Source organism: Lemur catta, chromosome 11, assembly GCF_020740605.2.
Source record: "Lemur catta isolate mLemCat1 chromosome 11, mLemCat1.pri, whole genome shotgun sequence".
NCBI lineage: Eukaryota > Metazoa > Chordata > Mammalia > Primates > Lemuridae > Lemur > Lemur catta.
The window spans coordinates 15,752,128-15,774,335 of NC_059138.1; the positions used below are offsets into that span (position 1 = coordinate 15,752,128).

Genomic DNA, 22,208 nt, shown 5'->3' on the forward strand with positions numbered 1-22,208 from the left:
CCTTCCCCCCAGTAGCTGGTGGACAAGAGCTAATTGACGAGACAGGCACGGGGCACTCGGCTTGATTTAATCAGCGTGATGTGGAACTGAGTCACCTGAACTAGAGTCAGGCGCAGCCCAGGCACCAGCCCGCCCACACGATCACACAGTCTGCGCTCATTACGCGGTGATCTGCCGGAGCCCGAGGGTCCCGGCTTCCCTCCTCCAGTCTGTTCTGGGCTCTTCTGCCTCCACCTCGACCTCCGTGGTCCCTGCACCCCAGCCGTGGCCTAGAGGCGGTGCGTGTGGCCACACCGTGCCAGGCTGGCTTCATGTTTCCGTGTCCTGATTCTAAAGAATTAGGCAGACTGGAGCTGTTTGTGTCTTTCTCCTTAAAACAACACACATGCCCCCCATTCACTGACTTATTGGGGGGAAAAAAAGATAGCTGGAGGTGAGGGGATCTGTGGTTCTTTTCTGTTAATTGGTTTTGGGCTTCAGGCAAATTTGTTGTTTCTTCATCTGCTAAATGGAGGTAATGCTGGCTGCCGGCCTCCCTGGGGAGCTGCTATAACATAACAGGCCCCAGGGGGCATGCGTCAAGCTGGCCAAGCTACAGTAGCAGTTATCTCATCAAACACTTATTTGTGGGGGTGCTGTGAGGCATTTTTATAGATGTGGTTAACATCTGCCATCCCTCGACCTCAGATGAAGGAGGTTGCCCTTGATAGCGTGGGTGGGACTCGCTCAACTAGTAGAAGGTCGTAAGAGCGAACTGAGGTTTCCGGGAGCAGAAATTCTGCCTCGAGACTGCAGCATCAACTCCTGCCTGAGTTTCCAGCCTGCCCACCTGCCCTACAAATTTCAGACTTGCAGTCCTCACCACTGTGGGAACCAGTTCCTTAAAGTAAATCTCCATGTCTCTGTCCTGTTGTGCTGTGTCTCTGCGGAACCCTGCCTGACACAGCACTGCCTGAGAGGGGAAGACGTCGGTCGATACGGGAGGGTACCTGCCTGGTCTGGGAGCCCCGCGGGGAGCAGTGGCAACGAGAACCTGTGAGGGTCGTTTATGCAATAATTCTACCCCAGGCTGTGCCTGTATCCATCAAGGCCTGCTGGAGTGGGGGAGGGAAGCAGAGGGCTGTTGAGGCTGAGGCCTGGAGGTGGGGACATCACCCCAACACAAGGCTGGGAGGAGCAGGGACACCTCCCCATCCTGCTGAGGTCCACTCTGACCTCGCCAGGAACAAAGTCGCAGCCTTGGACTAAACAGCATCAGGGTGGGGCTTGGCTCGAAGAGGGGCTGGCTACAGCTGGCTCACATTGCTTGAGGGCCTACCACGTGCAGGCCCGTCTGTAAAGCCTCATTTCTTCTTTCCCACTCAGCTGGGTCTGTGGCTGACCTGAGGCCTTGGGTTCCTCCTTCCTTTCTTTCCAACACGAGTTCAGGCTACCCCTGCCTGCCCAGCCGCCTGGAGAGCCTCCGCCTGCCCCCTGGGTTTGGGCGTCTGTAAGCTGAGAAGTGCTGGGCAAAGCGCCAATCCCCAGGTATTCCCAGGGAGAGTCCTCGAGGGTCGGCTGGTGCATCACAGGACAGCACGGTAAGAGCTGGGGCTTTGGATCAGACGGGACCGGGTTTGGATCCTAAAACGTAACCTGCACGTCAGGTTCTCACGAGGAGATAAAACAGGCCTAGCAGTTGGGAGGCCTTCAGGGGAGGGGAGAGGCTGTTATTATGACTTGTACACTGTACAGTGCCCTCTGCACACCAGTGTATTCGGGGTTCTCCAGAGAAACAGAGCCAACAGGGTGTGTGTGTGTGTGTAGATACAGAAAGAGAGGGAGATATTTAAGGAATGGGCCCCTGTGATTGTGGAAGTGCCAGTCTGAAATCTGCAGGGTGGGCCGGCAGGCTGGCAAGAGCTGCAGTTTGAGTCAGAGGCCGTCTGCTGGTAGAATCCCTCTTCTTCCAGGGAGGTCAGACTTTTTCTCTTAAGGCTTTCACCTGATTGGAAACATTATGGAGCGTCGTCTGCTGTACTTAAGGTCTACTGATTTAAATGTTAATCTCATCTAAAAATACCTTCAAAGGAACATCTAGAATAATGTTTGACTATATTTCTGGGTGCCGTGGCCAAGCCAAATTGATACAGAGGACTCAGCCCCACACTCGCCGGCATGCTAGCCCAGGGATGCTTGTGCACCCTTTGCCCCAAAGCCTCACCAGAAAGTGCTTGGAACCTTGGGATCTCACTGTAGCTCCCGGCCAGGTGTCTCTACTACCAGGAACAGCAGATGTATCTGGTTCCACCCAGCTGTCCTGTAGCAGAGGGTGGAGGTCAGCACTCCCTTGGGCTCCTAGAGCAGGCAGCGCTAGAACTCTGTAGAACCCACCAGGGCAATGCCCTGTGCCCTGGACATGCTGAAAGTACCTGGTGTTATGCCACCTCCAGGGACAGATCCTGCTTGTCCTCCTGCAAGGCCTGTGACCTGGGCCTCAGCTCACCTGGTGCACCCATAGTAGGAGCACAGTGGATGCATGCCCTGGAGCAGGCCAGTCCCTTATACCAAACACCCCAAAAGACTGACACAGGGCCACATTTCTCTTATGCTTTATAATAACCAGAAACTAAAACCATCACAATGCTTTTGGGACAGCCCATTCCAAATAGTCCCAGAGGCTGTGTCAAGAACAACCTAAGCTACTAACATTCAAACTTGGGAACTGCACACTCTCATTCATCTCTTCTCCTCTCAGCCTTTCTGCATTATAAATCTTCATCGTCAAAGGTCTCCGTGCACCTCAGCATGAGCATCTCATCGTCACTGGGAAGGGCTGCGTCCTGCAAAACACAGCGGGAAGAGGTTTCCTTTTACCCAAGGGCTTTAGGCCCCAGGCAGATAGGAAGGCCCCTGACTCTGGGGCATGCCCACCTCCCCCATTCTCTACCCCACATGTCTTCAGCTGCACTTTCACCTCCAGCTTTGGCCAGGAAGTAAGGACGCAGGGGAAGGTCCCATTTCCATTTCACTCAACTCAACACTGTGACCTCTAGAAATGATATAGTAGAACTACCTTCTTTCCTATCCTGGGAATTTCCAGGATCCCATAAGAAAGACAGGAGAAATCTTAAAGCTTTATCCAAGTGCCCAGTAGAAGATGGTGAACGACACCATGGTGCACCCACTAATGGAACACCATGCGGCTGTTTTTTTAATAAAAGGAGATAACTCTCTATCTGTGGGATATATTTTATAAAAAGTGCAAAGTGAAAAGCAATGTGTCTAGTAGGCTACTATGTGTATTTGAAAAAATATGTAAATATCTGTAGAATATCCTTGGATGAGTGTACAAGAGACTGATCATGGCAGTTGCCTCTGCCGGAGGGTACCAGGTAGTAAGCCGGGGACACTGGCAGGAGAGAGACTGTTTCCATTGTGTATCTTTTGAAAAGTTTTGAATTTTATGCCATATACATGGGGTACCTAATAGGAGATAATTTTTTAAGAAGTAGCACTATGTTTGCTTAGCAAGGATTTCTCATTCCATTTAAAATGACCCCAGCCAACCTCTTAGGGGTCTCCATTACCTCTCCCCCTAAAAGTACGTTCCTGGGTTTTTGCTCTTTCTGTCTGTCCCCACCCCAGCAGAAAATGACCCCTGAAATCCGTTATCCCTGCAGATCAGGGTTGATCGCAGTGGGCCCCAGGCAGCAGCCCTAACCCCAGTCAACCATCTAATGAATGTGGGACCTGGTCCCAAGGTGGAGGGATGACCTCTGCCAGCCAGGCCTTTCATGCTTCTCCATGCTTTCCCGATGGGGCGGGGAAAGGGAGTCAGAGTGTCAGGTCAGGTGGAGTCCAGGACAGTCACATGGGCCCCTTGTTCAGGGAGAAGACAATGGCAAAGGTAGAGACAAGAATGAAATTCCCTGTACAGTGGTAAAGTCTGGAGGGTGGGGAATGAAATTTCCCTCTTTACAACAGAATCTATCAAAGCGCAAGGCCTCCTGCCCCAGGGCCGCTTGGACAGCTTGCTCAACATACAGATTCCTGGGCCCCACTCTCACGACACTCAGTGGGAGTCTTGAGGCACCAGGAACCTGGATTTCTAACTGGCACCAAGGCGGTTCTTGGGGGCTTTGCTCTATATGGACACTCTAATCTCTGCTTGTTCTCTCTTTTCTGCCATGCGTGGAGAAAGGAAGGAGGGAAAGCAGACTGTCCTTTTAATCTTCTCAAAGTCTCGGCAAAGTAGACTAATTTCACCATGTCCAGTAGAAAGTGGGCACAGCTGCTCCAAGGAACGGTCGCCCAGAGATTGGTGGGAGTGGGGGACAAGCTGCAGGGAAGGGCTCTTCACTCCAATGGGGGGATACAAAGTGGTCCCAGCAGGGGGAAATGAAGAATTAGTGAGAAAAGGGTCAAGTTATACCTCAGCCTACTGAACAGGTGTCCTAATTATTTTTAGACAAACATTTGCTATTGTTATAGCTTGCCTTTTAAAATAAACAGTTGTGTATTTTGCTATATCAGTAGAGAAAATCCATGGCTATAAATCTGAAAGGGCCTGTCTCCTTGGTGGCTCAGGCATAAGCCCCCCATCCCACCCCATGAAAGCTTCCAGGAATGGACCCCCTGACCAAGACCCCCACTATTCACGTCACCATAAGTGGCACAGTCAGCTTTCTGGAAGCAGAAATTAATATCCTTCAGAAGCTGATGGTAAACATTACCCTGGGGGTCTCAGAAGATGATGGAACAGCCCAGCCTTTTGGACAGATGTCATCATCGGTTCACACAACGTTTACAAACGCCTGCTGAGAGCCAGGCCCCTGGGGTCAGGTCCCAGCTTCAAAGGGCTCCCAGCCCAGGTCTGCCCTGGAGGACATCCCTCTGTCTCTGTCCTCAGTTTCCCTAGATGTCTTCTATTCTACAGGATGCATCAGGCTGCAGTTGACCATTCACGAAGTAGACCAGAGGGAATGAAAGGATGTCTCTGCCCAGTGGCCCCTCACGGTGTGATTGGGGGGAGGTCCCTCGAGGGCCCCCTCAAGAGCCCCTTTTGCCATCCTCAGGGAGGTGGGCAGAGGTCTCACCGCACTCTGCTCTGTCCTACCTGTTTTAACTGAGTGTTAGCACAACAAAGTCCTTTAAAAAAATCGATGATCTGCATATAGAGCTGAAAGTTTTCCTCTGGATTTTCTGCGTTGCAGCTGGCAAACATTGAACTGACAACAGAAAGAAGGAAGAAATAGCAAGTATTCAGGATCTTAGTCTTTCACCTCAGCTTCCCCTCGCCTCATATCTGGATACAGTGTGAAGCAAGCACTTTAAAATTCTCGAACAGCCCAGACCTGTTCTTGAAAGATTTGCATTGCCTCTGCTCAAACATCATGTCTGGATCCCTCTGGAAAAATCGAGACTATGGTGAGACTGGCTCTTGTTCCCTAATTTAGTATTCTGAGCTGTGGCCTCTGGAAAAAGAGAGCAAGATTTCCTCTAGCCCTCGGAGTCAACCTCCTACAGCGATGCCCTACGGTTCTGGTTCCACCTGCGGCTGCTCAGGCCACTCAGGACAGACATTGCACTTTTGAGTTCAATCCCCTAAGATGCCCCTGCTCAGGCCTGGTGCAGAAAGGAGGCCTGTTTTCTTCCTGGGACAAGGGGAAATGCCCGTGTGACTGGGGCGTTCGGGCACAGCGGCTGTGGGCTGTGCAGGACAGCCAGCGTTTTGACCTCACTTCCTCCTGGGAGGAGGTCCCACAGTCAGCTTAGGAACCCTCTGGCAGCAACCCCTGCCTTTTCTAGGGAAAGGAGAGAAAAACATTTTTAATAGGTTGTCTTTTGTTCTATGAGCAGGGTAAGGAGTTCTAAATACTGCTTGGCAAGTACACTTTGGCAGCTTCTCGACAAAGTTGTCTTTGCAGCCCAAGCCTAGAACAGAAATAGGAATGTCTGCTTCCGGCCAGTTTCAGCAAAATGAAACCCTGCACTCAGTTTTGGAGAGGACAAAGCAATACCATCTTTCCCCCGGTCTGTCGAGGCCAGGTGGAGCAGGAGGAAGGGAGGAACAAATGCTGATGTCTGGTTTGCCTGAAGTTCTGCCAAGGGCCAGGCAGCTGTGGCCCCAAGGCCTCTCAGCAACCGGGAGCCCAGGCTACCATCCAGAGGACAATGGAGATATTCACTGGGCTCACGAGGACGAATGTCACCCTCATTTCCAAGGCAGAAAAACTAAATGTCCAGGCTCTTTTTAGTTGTGACACGAGCATAGGTATCAGAAGGACCTGTCCCTTTAGGCATAAGACCACAGCTTTTCAAGCAAAGCAGCAAGGGAATTTCAGTCCTAAACTAGTTCCCTTTCAGAAAATGCCCCTTAGGAACAGAGTCAGTCAAACTGCTTTTTGTTTTAAAATTTTCCCAGATCCTATTCTGTGTCTTCCTACTTCATGGGACCAGCCATCCCCTTCTTCCCTCCCGCCACATCCACTGCCAGCAGCACTGTGAACAGCAGCTTCCCCCTCTGCACAGCTCAGAGACTCCTCCAGGCCCCACGCACAGGCCAGTTTCCATGTTGGTCTGGTTCTCCATGCCTCAGAGCTCCTGCCCCCTTCTCCGAGATCGATGGCTGTGACCCACCCACAGGCTGCCCAACTCTGGGTGCTACAGGCTGAATGTTTGTGTTCCCCAAAAACTCTTCTGCTGAAACCCCCAAGGTGATGGTATTAGGAAGTGAGGCCTTTGGGAGGTGACCAGGTCATGAGGGTGGGACCCCCATGCATGGGATTAGTGTCCTTATAAAAGAGACTCCAGAGAGATTCCTTGTCTCTTCCACCATGCGAGGTTATATCCAGAATATGCCATCTGAGAGGAAGCAGGCCCCTGAGAGACTCTGAATCTGCTGGCACCTTAATCTTGCCCTTCTCAGCCTTCAGAACCATGAGAGAGAAATTTCTGTTGTCTATAAGCCACCCAGTCTATGATATGTAGTATCAGAGTGGACTTAGAGCAGGGAGACAGCAGGCCTAGCAGGGATGAGCAGGACTAAGACACACTGAGAAAGCAGCCAGAAGCCTTTCCACACACTGGAGCTGATAACCTGGTGTGTCCCAGCCCTGCGCCAGGATGGAAGAATTATTATCTTTTCTAATTTAAATTTTTTATAGATTTAGGGAGTATAAGTACAGTTTTATTTCACGGATATATTGGGTAATGGTGAAGTCTGGACTTTTTGTGTAACTCCCACCTGATTAGCGTATGTAGTGCCCATTAGGTCATTTCTCATCCCACACCCCTACCCACCTTCCCACCCTCCCACTCTGCCGCCCTTCCGGGTCTCCTGAGTCTATTATTCCACTCTCTCTGTCATGTGCACTCATTGTTTAGCTCCCACCTGTAAGTGAGAACATGTGGTACTCTGTCTCTGAGTTATTTCCCTTAAGATAATGGCCTCCAGTTAGGACAGAAGAATTTTCTACTCTAAGGATGCCCCAGATGATGACATGCCCAGGACAATCCTAGAACCAGCCCACTTCCAAGCACAGAGAAAAGTGGATCCCCAAGAACATCCACTGAATTGTGCACCCATCTGGGAGCTGTGGAGGAGAGGCTCCTAGACACCCCAGCAGGGGCGCACACGCACTCACACACACACACACACACACACACTCACACACTTGCACACACTTCTCACACCCTCTTCCTCACCTGGAGCTGGATATACTTGGAGCCTCACTTTTGTCCAGGAAACTTGCCACATCGAAGGCATCTTCAAAAAGGATCTGAAAGAAAGCACAGAACTACACGTGTCAGAAATAACTTAACAGTTTGACATTTGCTCTCGGCTGCTGGGGAGAGAGGACTGGAAAGGCAGAGGGCAAGCATGCCTGAGCCGAGACCCCAGCCCAGGGTCTCTGCTCGGTGATCTTCCCAGTGTCTAGATTTCCCAGGACAAACTGCCAACCCCAGAGGCGGCTGAGAGGGACAGGAAGCTCTGGGGACTGTGTCTCCTCTTGGTAAAGCTCAGACAAGATGCGACAGGCCAGAGCCTCAGTTTACAGCTGGGAAAGGCCCATCTAAACCTCCCAGCATGGAGAGACTATCTGAGCTCAGGATTGACATTCTAGCAGCCAGGGCAGCTGAGTCCAGAGGTTCAGGAAGGCTCTGGGTTAGGCTTCAGGAGGGGTGATTCCCTGCCAGTCACTAGCTATGTGACATGGAACAAGTGACTTCATCTCTCGAATCCTCTTCTATAAAACAGAAATCACAGCAGTGCCTACTCACAGGACTGCAGCAAGAATTAAGTAAGACAATATATGTGAACCACCTGGCACATAATAATGACTAAATATGTTAGCTAATATCAAACATTATCTGCTTTAGAAAAGAAATACACATTCATTGTAGAAATTCTGGGGAATAGAAACAGATAAAGCAAGTAAGAATCACTGAGAAACAATGAGATAGCCACTGTTGACACATTGATCTATTTCCCCCTCCAGTCACTTCCCCAGATATATTTGATCATATATTTCCAAATTTGGAATCTTGCTATTTAGACAGTTTTTCATTCTGCTTTTCCCTAATTTGTTAAAGAATATTAAATATGCTACAGAAACATGATTTACACTTATGAGTGCCAGGTTTAGCAAATACAAGTTAACTTTGAATTTCAGATAAAGAATGAATAATTTTTAAACATAAGAATGTTCCAAACATTGCCTGGGACATTTTTGTATTAAAAATTCAACTGGGTATGCTTTACTTTATCTGATAGCCCATTTATATCGGCGGTTGTTGCGAGGAGAGGTGAGGGAGTTCTCTAGCCCTGAGTTGGCGGGTACTGGCAGGTACTGCCAGGGTCTCACCTCGCCTCCCTCTGGGACACACTGCTCTTCCCCAGAGGGCTGCTGTCTGCCCTTTTTGTCTTCTTTCAATTTGTTTCCCCAGAACTGAATCCCTTGGGACTCTGGTCCTCCTCCTAGTTTTCTGGACATTGTCTGGTGTCCTACTTGATACCTCTTTGGTCACTTCAAAGATAATCAGGAAAGGGGCCAAGCAAAGGCCTGTGCTCGCATGTCCAGCAGCCCAGAAGCCCATCAGCTCCACATTCCTCCCCAGCAGGCCAGACAGGGACCCAGGACCTAATTCCTGTCCTCAACCAATCAGCCCACCAAAGTTGTAAACCACACATTGTCTTCACACATGCAAACCCCTCCCACAAGCCAGCCTGGGAGGGGAACCGTAGGCCAGGCTCTGTGGCCCTTCTGGAGTGGCCACAACATCTACTGGGCCTTGTCTCTTAGAACTGAAACAGAACTGTCAGGTGCCTTCCAGGCACACCTGATCCTGAGTCCAGGTGCTGGCCTCTGACACAATTGTTCCACAGTAGAACCTCTCCAGGTGGACCAGGAGCTACAGCGGGTTCACTGAAGCTGATTTAGAAGCCACAGCAGGAGTAACTGTGGCTTTGTCCCTGCCTGAGGCATGAGCATTCTCTGTTCCACTTACCTTATCACCCAGCCCTGGCTTGGCCCAAACGTGGGCACGGCGGTGCAGGCGGAGCCCTGCTCCTGGGCACAGCTGAGGGAATCTGCTGCCAGCTTCCCTTAACACCAGAACATCAGCCCACAGCCCTCCCTGAAAAAAGTCCAGACAAGCTGTTTCCATGATTTGGGGACATTAGTTTCTGCCTGTTTTCTCTTTGGATCTGCTCTTCTTTGAGAAAGCGTTCACGCTGGCAGATGCTCACATAGTCAAAATTTGACGGAATTGCTCAGGCATTTGGTATATACAGTCATGTTCTGTTTAATGATGAGGATACATTCTGAGAAATGTGTCCTTACACGATTTTGTCATTGTGTGAATGTCCTGAAGTGTACTAACACAAATCTAGACGGTATACATATTTTTATTTGTATTTTTTATATGGAAATGAAATGTCCCAGTTCCATTACTGAATAGTAATCATTTCCTCTATTTGATCTCCAATGCCAATGTCAAGTGCCATGTGTCAGGTTTCTATGTAGGCCCATTATAATCTCATGGGACCACCATTGTATGTGTGACACATCACTAAAACATTGCTATGCAGCACATGACTATTTTCCTTTTGTCTTCTCTGTGTGAGACTCCAGGGCTAGGCACTCTGGGGCTATAAGGACACCTGGCCTGGCCACCCTTTCACACGTGCCTTCTCTATGAGGTCTTTGGCTACCGGTCGTCTGGCTGTGCCTGAACCATTATGGAGGAGAACTCGTATCTTCTCATGGTGGACCCAACAGCAGAGAAAAACAGATCAGAAACCACAGTCTGGTGGACTGATGACTGCGTGGGGGAGGGGCTGAGGCAGTAGCTGATGGACCGGTGCACATCTGCACTGAGACTTCCCTCCAATTACTCCCACGTGCATCAACCACCTGGGGTCCTTATTAAAAACGCAGATCCCGAGGCCCCACCCTCAGGGACTCTGATTCCGTGGGTCTGGGGTAGGAGCCAGGCACCTGCCTTTTTACTGAACTCCATAGGTGATTCAGTTGAGAAGCATCAGGGGAGATAATGGAGGGCTGACCATCAACAGGTGACTAAAAGGCAGAGTGATTTGAGAAAAATACATGATGAAAGAGACACAATCCCTGAAGCAGAAACTGGGTGTCCTATGCAAGTCACACTGCCTGCTAGACCTATAAACTGGAAGGACAGGACTGGGTGACATCTCTGCTGTTCTCCAAGCTTGGGCCTGATAGCTGTGGAACCTTCCAGAAGGGTGGGGGCATTCCAGGGTGTACTTCTCCCCAGGGGCAGAGGCAGTGGGAAGCTCTCTGGCTCTGAGACTCCACAGAGAGACACCGGGAGACTAGCATGGCCGTCTCCTCAAAGGGACCACCCACCGAGGGGCATTTGCAAAGTCAGGGCAAGGAGGTGGCATTTACGGGGTGGAGGCCATGGCTGCTAAATGTCCTAGAAAGCACAAGAGGTGTAGACAGCAAAGAATTGCCTGCCCTGGCGCTAGAGGAGCGAGGGCAGCCTGGACCTGAGTAGCAGCAGCAATCGTTTGAGGCTCCCCTAATTCCGCATGAGCAGCAGCAGGCCCCACTTTTATCTCACTGCGGGGCGACACTTTTATCTCACCCGATGTTCTGCCTTGCAGACCACGGCCGTCCTAACCAGTGTCCTCAAACTGCTTGTGGAGCAATGCATTACAGACATTGTCGTCGCCTCCTCTTCACTGAGTGGTCGCAGTGCTCTTGGGGGTGGGAACTGACCGCCTTGCAGGGACTGGGCCTGATTGGTCCATATGTGAGCCTCTCTCGCCTGCCGGTCATTGGTTCATAAGCTGCCAATCTGACCAGTTCTGGCCAGTGAGAGGGAAGGAGGGAGACGGTGGAAGTTTCTGGAAAAGTTCTTCCTTGGCCCTGAAGGAAGAGCTTTCATGGGAAATCGTTCTTTGTGCTATGCCAAGGCGGAAGAGTGATGAGTCTGTTGCTCCAGCTGCCCTTCCACGGCCACAGGGTGGGGACTAGAGAGAGGGGAGGCGGGGAAGGATGGGCAGAGGGAAGGGAGGAGCCGCAGAGGGTCTGTGCGGACTGCTGGGCCGTGCCCTGGACCTCCCCGCTGTGAGCGCTACATGGCTTCAGGGTTTGACAACCGAGTCACTGGCCGCCGAAAGAATGCGACTGAGCCAGCCTTCTAAGCCTTCTCCTCTCTAATACCCACGACAAGGCCAGGAAACTAACAGGGGAAAAAGATGAGCCCTGGTCCCCAGGCCGGCGGGACAGTGCTGCCCGCGGCCTCCGGGCCCCCCCGCGGGCCTGCTCACCTCCTCGGGCGTGGACCCCAGCGAGTAGCTGGCGCCTTGGCTGTCGACCCCGCTGTCCTTCACGCTGCCCTCGGGACAGGCTGGCTCCCGAGCGGGCCGGGCCTGCTTCTGCGCCCAGGCCTGCAGGAGGCTGGTCTTCCTCTCCTCAGACAGGTTCTGCCACAGGTGGGAGATGGCCGCGGAGACGATGGGCAGCGTCACCTCCTGCGAGGAGACTATGCCGTTGCCAGTGAGCAGGTCCATTGTCTGCTTGTAAAAGCTCAGATACCTGGAACAGAAGTGGCGCCGTGGCTCGGGCCTGCAGCTCGTGGCTGGGGCCCCTCCCGAAGCCGGCTCCTCTGAAGTCCACTGGGCGCCTTGCTTTCCCAGGGGCTTAGCCTTGCCGATCTGCACGCCCCCGACCCTGAGAGAGCAGAGCCGTCCTGGGAGCCATGAAGGACACCGATCTGGGCCTTTGAGGCCCCTCCCCAAGTCCTGCCAGTGCCCGGGAACGTGAAGCTCTCTGCCCTTAAGAGGAGAGGTGTGGCCGGCTCATGGCTCATCCCGTGGGAAAATTCCTTAAAATTCTGAGCCCATGAATGTGCAGGCATGCTAGGACTCCTGCTTTCGATCTAATTAAAAATTAAATTTGGGGCCTGCCAGTTGTGCCTTCAGCTGTGGAGTGAGCTTCCTCCCAGTGGGCCAACACCTCTGGGGGCCACCGTGGCGGCCGAGGGGGCGTGAGGCTGCGGAGCAGGCAGTGCCGGCCGCGCACCGTCCGTCTTGCCATGAGACCGGCGCGGACGTGTGCAGAGTGGTGTGGGGTGTTGGGGGAGGTCAGGGGGAGAGATTTAGCTCTCATAATCACCCTAACTCGCCCAGGCACCCCAAATAAACATCCAGTTTAAGTAAAAACAGTGTATGAGCTGTACAAATGTAGCTTCGAGATTATTTCTCTAGCATCTCTACCAATCTCATCCCCAAGCCCCTCCTATCGGAAAATTCTGGAGTGTCCATTCAGGGCCTGGTCTGAGTCATGCCTAGAGGAATCTCTGTCCCCTTCCCCGCAGAAGGGAGCTCCCCACCCAGCTGTTCACACCGTTCAAATTCCATGAGGTCTGGTGACAAAGTGCCTGGAGAGTGTAAGAGTTCTCCTTTTTTCTCCTCTTCCTCCTCTTCTTCCTCCTCTTCTTCCTCTTCCTCCTCCTCCTCCTCCTCCTCCATCTCCATCTCCACCTCCTCCTCCTCTTCCTGGTCTTCCTCTTCCTCCTCCTCCTCCTCTTCCTCCTCCTGGGCATCCTTCCCCACAGCCTCAGTTGGGCACCAGGGGGAGGAGCCATTCTGAGGAAACCAATTTGAGAACAGACTAAGGGGGAGAAAACAGAAACAATATCTAATATCTCTCATGAACGTGGACACAAACTCAATGCAATTTTAGCAATTATATATAATCCAACTATACATATACATATATATATATATATACATATCAAAAAAAGTTAACACATTGTGACTAAGTAGGTTTTATCCTAGAAATGCAAGGGCTGGTTCAACATTTGAAAATCAATCAGTGTGATTCACCATATCAACGGACTAAAGAAGAAAACCCATATGATCTCAATAGATGCAGAAAAAACAACTGACAAAATCAACACCCATTCATGATAAAAACTTGCAGCAAATTAAGAATGGAAACTTTCTTGACCTGCTAAAGGATATCTGCAAAAACTCCTATAGCTGTTATAACATCATACTTGATTGTAAAAGACTGTTTCCCTCTAAGATCAGGAATAAGACAAGGATGTGCACCCTTACCACTTTTATTCAAAATCATACTGGAGCTTTTAGTCAGTCCAATAAAGTCAGCAAAAGAAATAAAAGGTATACAGATTGGAATGGAAGAAGTAAATTTGTCTTCATTTGCAGACCATGTAATTATCTATACAGAAAATCTCAAAGAATCCACAAATTAAGAAAGGGAACTTAGCAAGGTTGAAGATACAAGGTCAATATATAAAAATCAATAGCATTTCTATATATTAGCAATGAACAATTGAAAATGAAAATTTTAAAAAGTGTCATTACAATAGCACCAAAAACCATGAAATACTTAGGTTTGCACCAAAAGCTCAATCTATTAAAAAAAGGATAAATTGGACTCATTAAAATTAAAAAAATTCTGCTCTTCAAAAGACACTTTTAAGAGAATGAAAGAACATGACACAATTGGAAAGTTAGGAATCCTGGGTATAGTATATATACACACACATATTACATATATATATAATTGGATTATATATTGTTGCTAACATTGTATTTAACAGTTGATTATACCTATAGGAATAATCCTCAAGGTATCACATTGAATTAAAAAAGCAAGCTCACCAGAAAAAAACACAGGAAGATTCTTTTTTTAAAAAAAACTCTCAGAGCAGAGAAAAAGTCTAAGTATTTCCCCAGAACTCAGGTGCCATAGTAGATTGATACATTAGACTTCAATTTTGCATGGCAAAAGCAAAAAATGCAAAAAAGCAAAAACAAAATTATAAGTAACCAAAGGAAAATTTTTTGCAAGTCATGTAACAGAGAGCTAATTTCTCAGTATGAATAAAAAGCTTGAACAATTAAATAAGAAAAAGGTCACCAGCCTAACAGGAAAATGAGCAAAGAATAGGTACAGACGGTTCCCAGTAAGGGAAATACAAATGATCTTGAATAAAGGCACTTAAAGTTCATTCATATTTAATTAATGAATTAATATATAATATTTATCAAATATAGTTAATCTATTCTTATGCTAGTGCCACAGTTTTAATTGTTGTAGTCAAAGATCCTCCCTAATTATTATGATTTTAAAAGAAATTTAGCCATTTTTCCATGGGCAAGTGATACAAGTATTGATAAGATTTTAGTATGTTAATAAAGTTCATATAGCAGTATAGAAAAGACGGCTTATGTAATAAATGGGATTGAGATCACTGGCTAACCATTTGGGAAAAGCAAATGTAGACTCCTACCTCACTGAGACCATCTCCCAGGCTGATTGTGAGGTAGGGCCCAGTCTGACTTTAAAAACAAGGCTACAAACGCACCGCGCTGCACATTCAACACTTCCACACACCACACCTGCCTCCTCCCCTCTGAGACCAAAATGGTGATCAAAGCTATCTGTATAACTATATAGGTAGTTATTTTCTTCTTGACACTTTTGTGAATTTTTTCACATTGTCTACAATTTGAGTTTTACTGACTTTTTAATAATTTATTATTTTCCCCTGGTTGTTTCCTTTAGGATAGAAGACACATTCATTGTTAAAAATTTTTGGAAAATATGGAAAAGCACAGCGAGGAAGTTAAAAGTCATGAGAGACTCTACTGAAAACATTAGGAAACACCATGGCCTCACTCAGGCAGGCTTTTGGTAGGCTCTGAATAGCAAGTAGTTTGCAGTCCCCTTCTCAGATGTAACAAGATGGCTTGTACTCTGTGTGTCTCATCAGAGGCCAACCTGGGTATACACCATGCTGCTCAAACTGGACATGCCTAGGGGCCCCCAGAGATAACAGGGGCCCGACCATTGCCTGCAACGTCCAGGCTGCCATGGAAGCAGCTCTGCATGATGAAGACGCAGTGCAGGGATGAGGCCATCTTTTGACAGCAGAGCAAAGAATATACCCCTAGTCTACATAGGAAAAGCCATAATACAATGTGAACACTATGATCTCATTTCTTTCAAAACTAATGTCCAAAAATTTTTAAAGAACTAGATGGTTATTAAAAAAACCTAGATGATATTTTTCAAAATTAACATTAATTTTCATTGCGAGGTGAGATGATATCTATTTTTGGTCTCTTCTGTATTTTCTACATCAATAATAAGCATGGATTGTTTTTATAATCAGGAAAAAATCCAATGCATGTTATTAGAATAAAAGAGAAAAGAACTATCTCCAGCACAAGATTTTTAAATGGGTGAGTGGCAGCCCAGATGGTTCTGCAGGCTGGAGGGTGAGCTGCCATCATACAACACCCATGGCTGTGGGCATGAGGCAGCCCTCCTGGGGCTGGGTCTTACCTCTCGTTTCCAGAGTACAGGCTGGCATATTCTTCCTTCACCTCCTCTAAGCTGCTTGCATTCCCATCCTCCAGGTTGAAGGATTCTATTGGGGAGTTGAAGGCAAGGGTCACAAAGGCGAAAGTCAGGCCTCTGTAGAGTCTTCTCCACCTTTCTGGCCCAGGTGGACCTTGGATGGGGCCCTGAACCCTCCCAGGGTCAGCATTAGGGAGGCCAGAGCCCAGTTTCCACCTGTCCTTCTAGGTGTGAGGGGAGAGCACTGGGCTGGCCCAGTTCTCCTCTGGCCTCTGAAGATGAGATCTGGTGCCTTCAGAAGCACCCCAATGGGGAACTCATCAGAAATCAGTAACCCTTGCCTGTCCTGCCAGGCTGCAAGCTCCTGAGGACAAATGTGAGACTCTCAATCTTGGCCCATGTACGGTGTCTGACACACAGTAGGCCTTCAATAAAAATTTGTTGACTCGGTGTAACCCAGTCTCTCTGTTTTCAGTGAAAATCCTGAACCAGCCTTCTCCTGGGAGGGAGAGAGAAGTGGCAGGTAGGGATCTATTACCTTTCAGCTTCAGCAGATTATCCAGGGTTTGTTCAAGTTCCTGAATGTGATTCTTCGTCTTATTCAGAATCTGCCACTGAGGACAGAGAGACAATGCTGAAAAGCCAGCCTTTCGCTGTAGACTGTTTTTGTGGACCCATGACCCCCATCCCTGGGCTGAAGCCATGCTGCCTCAGATGCAAAGTCACGTCCCTTGACCTCGTCAGTAAAAAGGATGGGAAGTTTGTTCTGCTGCACAGAAGGCATGAAGTTTCCTTTGTATCCAAAAATGGATTCTCACCGAAATGCCAAAATATTTGGAAACAATTAAGCTTCATTTGGCAAAACTACTAGTGCTGTACAAAGGCAAATGACCGCAGAGCTACCTGAAGGTGGAATAAACGGTGACTGAGGGGGCAACCCCAGGCTTGCACAAAGGCACAGAGGTAGGCTTCAGCTCGGCTGTAACAATGTGCAACTGGCTAGTTAATATTAACTGTGCTACTCACAATATTGTTTATTTGCTAAATGCACACACGCCAGATGATCTAAAAACTTATCAAATGCTCTGCCAATTTGAACTCTAAATTTCTCCCTTCCTCCTCCTTCCTTTCATTTCTTCTTCCTTCCCTCTTTCCTTTCTTTCTTCCCTTCTTCCTTCTTGTATGTAACATTATAGTCAAAATGGTAATTGCAAGATTATTCGAAAATAAGAAATGCTAAATGTCATTGGTTAGGCTGACTACCTATATCTGTCAGGGGTTATACACATTTCTGTGGTGTGCACAAGGGCAAAGCTGTGTGCTAAGCCCCAGGGATACAGAGTACATAAGACAGTCTCTGCTTTCAGGGTGCCAACATTCTAACAGGGAAGAAAAGTGTGGAAACAACTCCTCATAACACAAGATAGAATTAAGTAAGTGCTAATGGGCTAAAAGCAAAGGGTTGTGGAAATGTACAAGGGAGAGGGAATACTCCAACTGGAGGGATCCAGAAGATTCTGTGTAGCAGGACAGCTGAGCAGAGTGAGCCAAGCCGAGCTTTGAAGTGTGCCCAGAACCTCAAAGGCAGAGCTAACTGCTTGAGCAAAGACACAGAGGCTGGGAGAGACAGGCCTGTTCAGGGAACTGCCACAGGGAGATGTGGCCAGATTGTGGGAGGGGACCCCAAAGCAGCTAGGGGGTGGTACCCTGAGCTTTGCCATTCTGGATTCCCAAGGATTCTGGCTGGTGCCTAAAAAGGAGACTTGAGGGGAGCTGGAAGCACAGTGATCTGCCAACCCAAAGAAAGAGAAGGTGAAGGAAACAGTAGCTACATGAGGACACAGTTGATCGCTAGAACACTCTGAACAATCCTTTCAGAGCACAGCGCCCCCAGTGCTCCTGCACATTCTTCTTTGCTTAGTGCTGGGTTCATGATTATGCTGTTGAGTCAGCAAGGCCTCAGAACCCAGGGCCAAGTGGTTTCCAGAATCTTCGGCTTGTTCTTAGGGCAAGAAGATGATTCTCTGGCTGCTATGGTCTGAATGTTTGTGTCCCCCCCAAAATTCATATGTTGAAACCTAATCCCCAATGTGATAATATTAAGAGGTGGGACCTTTGGGGGGGTGTGATTAAGTCATGGGGGCAGAACTCTCATGAATGGGATTAGCGTCCTTATAAAAGAGGCCCAAGGAAACTTGTTTGCCCTTCCATCATGTGAGGATGCAGCAAGAAGCCCTATCTATGAAGCAGAGAGCAAGCCCTCACCAGACACCTAATCTGCTGGCACCTTGATCTTGGACTTTCCAGCCTCCAGAACTGTAAGCCAAAAATTTCTGTTGTTTTTAAGTTACCTGGTCTAAGGTATTTGTTGCCACCCAGCAGGAGTGGCAGCTCCAGGCCAGTAGCCACCTTGCAGCACAGTCCCACCACGTGTGGAAACGTCTCCTCCCCACACCCAGGTCCCCATACCTTTGAGGCTGTGAGATCAGAATGGGAGTAAACGGTCTGCCTGAGGTTGCTGAAGAGCCCTGCCAGAGTGGCTCGGTGGCGGGCCTGGGACAGGCGTCTTCGGGCCACCCTTGGCTCAAGTGCCTGTGGCTGTTTGTATGGCCCAGGCATTGCTTTGCCACTGGGGTCACTGCCTTCTTCAGGGGTCGCCATTGTAAGCTGCAATGTAATATAGATTTTTTTTTTGCCCTAAATAATAAAAACAACATGTTAAAGGGAAAGGAAGGCAATTGAAGGAGGCAGAAAGGAGGGACCTCTCTCAAGTAAAAGGTCCCAAACCAATGAATATCATCAATAACAGATACAAAATAAATCACTGATGACACAAAATCTGTTACTGAAGCTTGACTCCTAAAATCACAAGTCACCCTTGTTGGATTTACAGTTGAGGGGCACTGGGACTTACATTAGGAAGTTTCCAGCACATTGCAAGTATTCACCAGACACTTGTTAATTTCAAGTGTGGCCAAGGAGAACAGCCATACCCTGAGATCTTGGCTTCACAGTCTGTTCAAAGTGGGACAGGTACGTGTCCCACCCTGTGAGGTCTTTTCTACTTTAAGAATGACTCCTCTTTGATCTAGGTAGTGGTTACACAGGCGTATACATGTCAAAATAAATCCCTCAAGTTGTACACTTTAGATTTGTGAACTTTTCTGTGAATAGTTCTTCTCAAAAAGAAAGAGGAAAATGTACTTTACCACCTATGAAAGCAAGAAGTCTTCTGACAACCGAGAGGCAGAATGGGGTTTGCCTTGTCTTGCTTCCAGTGGGTTCTGAAGATGATCATTATGTCATCCTTCGTCACATCTGAGCTTACAAACCAGGAGCCCTTTCCAAAGTGAGGTGATTTGGGGACTGATAATGCAATAGCCATTTAAAAAGAGCCAGGGGCCAGGGCCTCTTACCTGAGTGGTGGAACCCTCCATCAGGTGCTCACCTTGCCACTTGGGGGAGGCCTGCTCCCCACTCCCCTGCCAGCTCTTGAATAAAGGGGCTGCATCTTCATCACCCCTGTAACCCCAGTGCCTGGCACAGAGTTCAGCCCCAATAGGTGCTCAGTGCTGGGATTTCAGATGAATTAGAATGGGAGGTCTCCAATGGGTCCACCCTCCCCTGAGCTCAATACTGCTGCATGACAATGCATGACCTTGGCCAGAGGTTTCTCAATTGTGATGTATGTCACAGTCACCTGGGGAGACTGTCGAAAATATACATGCCCAGGCCCTGCCTCGAAAACACTGGGTCTGAATCCACTGGGGTGGGCTCAGCATCCAGCTCCCCAGGTGATTCTCACACTTTTGCCATTTCAGAGCCATCACTGGGGCACCACAGCTGGTAGCAGCTGGAAACAGAATCTCCTCCATAAACAGAAGATTGGGGAAGGGGGTGGAAGAAACTTTTCCCACCGCTTTTTAGCAGGGAGAATCAGCCAATGAGATGATGAACCCAGTAAGGCAATATGGGATTTTAAAACACTGTTTAGGCCAGAAAGTAACACTCTCATCAACAAAGTAGTCTTGCCTTGCTGCTCAGAACAGCAGCAGGAAGATGGTAACTGGATGATGCTGTAATTGTCCGAGCCGATCCCTGCAAGCCTCTGTGATGTGTATTACCAGGAGTTACACCCTGGTGCCTGCCTGGAGAGGACAGCACTGGGTCTGCTGATGACCCCTGAGCCCAGGCCCCGGGGCTATGTTAGACTAGAGTCCAGGCCTTTAAAGTCTCCAATTCCTAGACATCAACTAATCTCTATTAGGAAGCAAAGTGAAACTGTGAAGGTTTTGAACAGTCCAGGGAAAAATGAGAACCACTGGAATAGAAGAACAAAGGTTTTCTTTACTTATTTAAATTAAAGAGAAACAGAGACCCCTGGACAGCAGGAAATTTAGGTTAACATACATAAAATGGGAAGCTGATGAATGGAGGTACAAACATACTAGGGTCCTCCCAGGATCTCAAATTCTCTAATAGTCTCAGAATACTAATACCAAAGGTCTCTGGGCTTGTGGGGAAACTGGAGCTCTCCCAATGCCAATGCTGGGAGTTCGGGCCCACCCAGGTTTCCATCCTGCCCGAAATAGCTGGATGATGTATGGACAGTTCCAGTCATAGGGTGAGGGTGCAGCCCGCTGACTCCTCCATAGGTGGCAGACTGTCCCAGTACCTGTTGTCTCTTGGGGTGGGGACCCCACAAGAGCATCCCGGCCAGCAGCCTGGAGCTGCAGGTCCATTTTTGCCCTATCTGCCTCAGGCCACCCCTGGTCAGTAGCTGGGAGAAATTTCTCCCCCTGGGGCGGGGAGGGGGACCCCACAGGAAAGATGGGAGAAGATCCTCCCACTCTGCCTTAAGGGGAGAATCAAGCCCAGTAGATGTTAAACTTAATTATACCTTTTGTGATTTTAAATGTCCTCCCCCTAAATGTACTCTCCTGCTCCCCACTGGGAATGATTTTGCTGTGATTCCCAAAAGGCATTCTTTCTGAGTTGTCGTTATTCACCTGGAATTTGGTTTTCTTCCCTGTGGCCCTGACAGGGACTTAGGTGAATATTTTTCAGACAGAGCCTTTCATTGCAATAATACAGTTGGGTTTCTCCCGTCAGGACCTGATTTGTGCGAAGGGCTCACTCACTCAGGACAAGTGCCTCAGAAGTCACTGTCTGGGATGGAGGAGGGGAGGGAAGGACCCTTCTCCACTTTATTCCAAGGTGAGCTCTTTCGCTAGGAAAGCGGGAATGGAACACATTGCAAAAGGAGGAACTAACTGTATTTTTCAAATGAGATCAAGAAGTGATCTTTTATTTAAAAACAAAAAGCCTTTTCTCCTAAAAGCCCTCTGCAGATGCAATCGGTATTAAGGAAACTGCTCTTAGCAATGTAAAGAATTATAGCACCGTAGAAAGCATAGCCTGGAATTCCATGCGTAGGGCCTGGAAGTCTGCATTTTAACTGCCTTGAAAACTCAGAATCTCCCAGTTTTCTCTTTCTTTCACTTTTGTTCTTTAACAGAAGATGCTCTTGCTCTCCTGCCCACCAATCTCTAGCCCAGTGCCTTTCCTCCCACCTACAACACCACCCCTCTCTGCCTCCCCAGCCCCAGTTTCTATAGATCTAGAGCCAAAGTGTCCTTCAATTTCCAGTTTAAGTCCCAATTCCTTTAAGGAGCATCTCAGGCCAGGTGTGGTGGTTCACACCTGTAATCCTAGCACTCTGGGAGGCCGAGGCAGGAGGATTGCTTGAGCTCAGGCGTTCGAGACCAGCCTCAGCAAGAGCAAGACCCTGCCTCTATTAAAAGTAGAAAAAATTAGCCAGGTGTGGTGGCACATGCTTGTAGTCCCAGCTACTTGGGAGGCTGAGGCAGGAGGATCACTGGAGCCCAGGAGTTTGAGGTTGCTGTGAACTAGGCTGATGCCACAGCACTCTAGCCTGGGCAACAGAGCAAGAGTTTGTCTCAAAAAATGAAAACAAAAACAAAAATGAACAGACAAAAAAAAAAAAAAAAAAAAGGAGTGTCCCAGCCCCAAATCATGCTGGTTTCTAACTTACTCTTGTTTTGCCAACACATCAGTAAGACCTCTGGTCAGGAGCCATGTATCAAGCATAGACAGTGTTCCTCCCAGGATGCAGGACGATGTGCAAACATAAGTGATTAACTCAAACACTTCCTCTCTTGACTGCTTCTCCCAGACTAAAACCAATAAGAGTTGCCTGGACAACTAAAACAGAATCTCTGAGGCATGGGGACAGGCAGAGGTGTCGGGTTGAATGAGCTGAAGGAAAAGGAAGATTTAGAGAAAAATTTGAGGGGGAGAGGAAATAACATCTTACTT

The 22,208-nt window shown here is 48.5% G+C and overlaps 1 protein-coding gene across 2 annotated transcripts; it reads right to left on the reverse strand.

Annotated features, from left to right (window-relative positions):
• Nucleotides 1–2,747: 2,747 nt before the first annotated feature.
• STRA8 (stimulated by retinoic acid 8) lies at nucleotides 2,748–18,530 on the reverse strand. 2 transcript variants are annotated; one of them, XM_045564596.1, is made up of 8 exons: nucleotides 18,339–18,530; nucleotides 16,408–16,483; nucleotides 15,855–15,939; nucleotides 13,104–13,145; nucleotides 11,801–12,068; nucleotides 7,690–7,763; nucleotides 5,099–5,210; nucleotides 2,748–2,822 (listed from the first exon to the last, which is right to left on the reverse strand). In XM_045564596.1, exons 1-8 carry the CDS (start codon nucleotides 18,528–18,530, stop codon nucleotides 2,748–2,750), a joined length of 924 nt encoding a protein of 307 aa, XP_045420552.1. The 2 variants fall into 2 exon arrangements, with proteins under 2 accessions (XP_045420552.1, XP_045420551.1); XM_045564595.1 differs by having other exon boundaries at nucleotides 12,879–13,145.
• Nucleotides 18,531–22,208: the final 3,678 nt, after the last annotated feature.

Excerpts from the sequence above, each read along its gene's own strand:
- STRA8 (XM_045564595.1), bottom strand. The coding sequence starts at position 18,530 with ATGGCGACCCCTGAAGAAGGCAGTGACCCCAGTGGCAAAGCAATGCCT. Across the intron at positions 13,146-15,854 it reads CTGTACTCTGGAAACGAGAG|TCTGTTCTCAAATTGGTTTC; the intron begins GTAAGACCCAGC and ends TCTCCCCCTTAG. Across the intron at positions 7,764-11,800 it reads TGGGGTCCACGCCCGAGGAG|ATCCTTTTTGAAGATGCCTT; the intron begins GTGAGCAGGCCC and ends GCTTTCTTTCAG.